Raw genomic sequence first — 5313 nt, 5'->3', positions numbered from 1 at the left:
AATCCAAAGGTAGCCCTAAACCCTAAACCCTAAACCCTCGAACGGGTGATTTCAAGATTGAATCAACGAATCAAAAGAGCACCCAACACGAAGCAGCGCAGCAGCAGCAGCAGCTAAATCCCAGCTGCTGCAGACGGCTTATGAGGGTTTAGGGTTTTCTAGGGTTTTCCAGAGCTCAGTACACCTTCCAAACGAGCACTAGGGTTTAGGGTTTAGGGTTTACAACTTAGAGCAAATGCCTACACCTATGTGATAAGCTTCAGAGTTTACTTCTTCGGGCTTTAGAGTTAACGGTTTGGGGTTTAGGGCTTAGGGTTTAGGGTTTAGGGTTTAGGGTTTGAACAGACTACCTCTACGTGGAGGCGGAGAGCCAGTTCGCAGTCAAAGAAGCTCTTCGAGGGTTTAGGAATTTGCGATTGGGCGGCGAAATAAAAATGGTGCCTTTGAAGGAAATGCCTGCAGTCTTCAGACAAGTTCGTGTATTTATTTATTTATTTATTTAATTTAATTGTTTGATTATTTTATTTGTTTTATTATCTGTTTATTTCTTTGTTTTTTTGTTCGTTTTTTATTTGTTTGTTTAGTGTTTTATTTGTTTAATTTTATTTAATTTGGGTGTCTTTATCATTTTGTTTATTCAATTCATTTCATTTCTTGTATTTCAATTATTTTATTTGTTTTATTTATTTTGTCCGTTTGTCTATTTGGTTTTAATTTGCACTTACTTTAATTCTTTTTAATATTTGTTTGTTTTATTTTAATTTTGATTTTAATTCTAATTTACCTTTTGGTTCTTTTTCTCCTTTTATTCCTCAGCTGTCTCCTTTTTAATTAAATTTAATTGAATTTAATAAAATTCAGTCTAAATTTAGTTTAGTTTAATTTAAATTTAATTGAATTGAATTTGATTAATTTTAATTTTAATTTAATTTAAATTTAATTTATTTTTATTTTTATTTTTTTTTGAAATTCTCAAAAACGCCATTATAGCCCACAGCGGGGACTTGGCCCTTGTGAAGGGGGGTCGTTTTGTGGCTTTTTTTGGCCAATTTTTGTCCATTTTTCCCTTTTTTGCGCCTTTTTGTGTCCTTTCTGGCTCTTTTTTGTTTCTTTTTTCTCCTCGTTTTGTCCCCAATTGTCTCCTTTTAAATCCACTTGTCTTTTTGTCTTTTTTTCCCTTTTAGAAAGCCTGAAAAACCGCCATTGTGCTTCAAAAAGGGGACATTTGATGGAAAGGGACCCGTTTACAACTTTTCCCCACCACTTTGCCTCATTTTTTGACATTTTTTTAAACATTTTTTCGCCTTTTCTGTGTCTTTTTTGTTGCTTTTTTGTCTCCTGTTTGTTTCCAATTATCATTTTTTAAATTTAATTGTCCTTTTGCGTTTTTCCGTTTTTAGAGGGCCTCAAAAAGCGCCATTGTGCCGCAAAGAGGGGACTTTGCGCGGGTGAAGCGGGGCCTGTACGGGGGCGACTTGGCCCAAGTTCTTTCTGCAGACCCTCAGGGTCTTTTTGCTTCTGTTCGTTTAATTCCCAGAATTGATTTGCAACTTCTTCTCAACAAGTCTTCAGTGAGTTTCCAAATTCAAAAGGACCTTTTCCTCTTCTTCCCGCTTTCAAACCCTACAAATAGATCCCTCTGGCTCTTTCTAGTTCTTTCTAAACCCTAAAGGCACTTTTTTAGGGTTTGCCCCACTTCCAAACCCTAATGACACTTTTCCGGGGTTTACACCTCTTTCCAAACCCTAAAAACACCCTTTTAGGGTTTGCCCCACTTCCAAACCCTAACAACACTTTTTTCGGGTTTCGCGGCTCTTTCTAAACCCTAGGAACACTCTTCTAGGGTTTTCTGACTCCTAAACCCTAAACACGCTCTTTTAGGGTTTCATAGCTCCTTCTAAACCCTAAATAAACCCTTTCCAGCCCTTAATTTTAATTTTTTCTAATCTCTTTTAATCTATTTTAATCTCTCTGAACTTTGTAGTTGTTTTTAATTCCTTTTAGTCCTTTTAATCTTTTTAATTTCCTTTAATTCTTTCAAATTCCTTTTTTAATTCCTTTTAATTCCTTCGAATCTTTTTCAGTCCTTCTTGACTTTTTATTCTAATTCTTTTTATTCCATTTTAATATCTCTTTCTTTTTTTAGTTTCTTCTTTTTTATTCTTTTTGTTCTTTTGTTCCTTTATTCGTTTCATTCTTTTATTCTTTTTGTTCTTTCTGCTCTTCTTTATTCTTTTTCATTTCCATTTCTTCCTTTTTTCTTCGTTTTAATTCAATTATCTCCATTTTAACTATTTTCGTTTACCATCTTCATTTAAATTCTATTTCTTTCGATTTCGTTTGTTAAATTAATTTAATTCTGTTTCTTTTCCTTTTCAATTTTCTCAATTTTAATTCCATTTTTTCAATTTTCTTCATTTCAGTTCGTTTTTTCCGCTTTTTCCTCCATTCGAATTCGATTTTCCTCGATTTTCTTCCTTTCCACTGCGTTTTCTTCGCTTTCATTTAAATTCCATTTATTTGTTTCAAATTCCACCGTTTTATTGTTTTAAATTCCATTTTGTTTTCTTTTTTCGCAAAGAGCACAGAGGCGTTGGGGTCTCGCCGCGCAAAAGCGGGAAAACCCGAAAAGCGGTTTTTCGACAGAGACCGAGTGGACGCGAGTGGGGGTCAGGTGGAGCAGGGTTTGATTCCGGGGACAGTAAAGTTCGCGGGTGGGCCCTCTAAACCCTCCCAAACCCTCGCTAAACCCTCGCTAAACCCTCGCCAAACCCTCTCCACACAAACGCCTCCCCACGCCGCCCTCGAAACCCTTTTTTGGGGTTTTCTCCCGCCGTTTTTCGCGGTTTTCGGGTCTTTTTTGTCCCTTTTTGCGTTTTTTTGTCTCTTTTTTTCTGTTTCTTTTGCCTTTCCTGGCTTTTGCAACTCCCACTCCTCCGAAGTTTATTTCTTTTCCAAATCCCCCTTTTTTGCTTCCAGGATTGACTTTTGAAGAGGCAGGATACATCATTCGCCGTGTGGCGCTCCGCCACTTGCTCCTGGGCCCTGCGGTCTCTCCCACTCTTTCTGAACTCCGAGACTTCTGCCAAAAAATGTCCGAAACCGACAGAGAAGAGACTCTTGCAGGTCAGCATTTGGGGCCCTTTTGGGGCCTCCAGGGGGCCCCCAAGGGACCCCCAAGGGGCCCCAAGGGGGCCCCCAAGGGGCCCCAAGGGGTTCCTTTTCATTCGCGTTTGTTCGTTTTTTTGCTGCTTTTGTGGGTCTTTTTTCGCGGTTTTTTTAAAGCTTTTTGAGGAGTTTTTGAAGAGTTTTTGGAGAGCTTCGAAATGCATTTTGAAGAGATTTTGGAGAGTTTTGAAAGAGCTTTTGAAGTGTTTTTGAACTTCTTGTGAAGGCCTTTTGAAGAGTTTTTGAGAAATTCTAAGAGACATTTTAAAGACTTTTTGAAGACTTTCTGCTCTTCTCTGGCTGCCTTTAGGTCCTCTTTTTGTCTCCTTTTTCCTTTTTTGTTTTTTTTAAATTCTTTTCCGTTCGTTTTAGTCCTTGAAACCTTCCTTTTATCATCCATTTTATCTATTTTGATTTTTTTTCAATTTCCTTTTTCAATCGAATTAATTAATTCATTACATATATATGAATATATAATTATCTGTTAATTTATCTTTTTAATATCCATTTTATCTACATAGATCCTTGTATCTTTTTAAAATCATTTTAAATCTTTTTTTGCTTTTTATGGACCATTTTTTCTGCTTTTTAGCCCTCTTTAATTATTTAAATGCATTAAATGTCCTTTTAATTAATTTTAAATTCATTTTAAATTCTTTTTTATCTTTTTTGTTCTTTTTTTGTTTTTTTCAGCGCAAAAACCTTTACTCCAAATGCTGAAGCAGCAACGCAGCGCCTTCAGGCTGGGCGACAGGGTGTTGGTTATTCAGGTGTCTGTACACCTGAAGTTGCAGCGAAATTTAAATTCGGTTTTCTTTTCAATTTTATTTGTTTTGTTTAGTTTACTTAGTTTATTATTTCATTTATTTTAATTGTTTTATTGTTTTATTATTTTATTTATTTTGGTTATTTATTTTATTTTTATTTATTGTTCTTCAAGTGTTGCCCTCTTTTACTGTCTTCTTTTAACTTCACCATTTCATCAATTTTCATTTTTTTCTTTATTTCTTCTTTTCTCCTTTAATTTATTTTTTATTTCTTTTTTCTCTTTTCAATTTCTCTCCATTTCCCATTTACTTTCAAACTATTCATTTATTGTTCCTTTTTTCCCCTTTTTTCTCCTTTTTCATTTTCTATTCCTTCTTACCTCCTTTCTGTTCTTCTTTTTCATTTTATTTTATTCTTATTCTTATTTTATTGTTATTTATCTTCGATATAATTTAACTTAATTTAATTTGATTTAATTTAATTTGATTTTGTTTCATTTATTTTTCTTTTTTAGGGAGAGCTGCAGGGCCTGAGGGGGAAAGTCAGCCGCCTGCCGCAGAGCCAAGAAGAAGAAAGAGACACTCAGATTCAAGTGACCCTCGATGAAGGAGGTTTTGGAGATGTCAAACTCAAAGTACAAACCCTAAACCCTAAACCCTAAACCCCTGCTTCGTATTAAACCCTCAATTCTGTTTTTGATGGCGTTTTCTGGGACCCCAAACTCAACATACAAACCCTAAACCCTAATTTCAAGTAAACCTCGATGAAGGAATTTTCAGAGATGTCAGACTCAAAGCACAAACCCTAAACCCTAAACCCTCGTTGCGTCCAAAACCCTTAAGCCTGTCGTCAATGGCGTTTTCGGGAACTTCAGACTCCACGTAAAAACCCTGAACCCTAAACACTAATTTCAGGTGGCACTTCAAGTTCGAGTACAAACCCCAAACCCTAAACCCTAATTCCGGGTTTTTCAGACGACAACTGGAAGTTTTTACCTGACTTCACAATGTCTAAAGCCAGGGTTTGCTGCAGGGAGGGTTTCTGAAACCCCTTTCCAGGGTTTAGGGTTTACGATTTAGGGTTTAGGGTTTAGGGTTTAGGGTTTTGCGAGCAGGTGTCCGAAATCCGCAAAGACTTTCGAGAAGGCGAAAGTGTTAAAGCCCTTCACGGAGTTAATGCGGGAAGAAGTGGTTTAATAACTCACATTGACAAACAAACCCTCGTGGCCACCATCTTCTCGCCTTCAACTTACTCCGAAGTAGGGTTTAAGGTTTAGGGTTTAGGGTTTAGAGTTTAGGGTTTAGGGTTTGGGGGTGGGGGTTTGGGGAGAGTTGGGGAGAGTTGTAGACGCAGTGGTTTAATAACTCACATTGACAA

The 5313-nt window shown here is 36.6% G+C and overlaps 1 protein-coding gene across 1 annotated transcript; it reads left to right on the top strand.

The window, feature by feature from the left end:
- Window positions 1–1400: 1400 nt before the first annotated feature.
- On the top strand, window positions 1401–5132 carry ETH_00028015 (uncharacterized protein; the record flags this gene model as incomplete). The annotated part of the gene is made up of 6 exons (XM_013380573.1): window positions 1401–1571; window positions 2582–2714; window positions 2980–3126; window positions 3862–3938; window positions 4451–4570; window positions 5070–5132. Coding segments are annotated over 6 exons (711 nt in total), but the record flags the coding sequence as incomplete, so codon positions are not given.
- Window positions 5133–5313: the final 181 nt, after the last annotated feature.

This window comes from Eimeria tenella, genomic scaffold (assembly GCF_000499545.2).
Source record: "Eimeria tenella Houghton genomic scaffold, Eth_scaff722, whole genome shotgun sequence".
Lineage (NCBI taxonomy): Eukaryota > Apicomplexa > Conoidasida > Eucoccidiorida > Eimeriidae > Eimeria > Eimeria tenella.
This window is presented reverse-complemented; position numbering and strand designations above follow the sequence as displayed.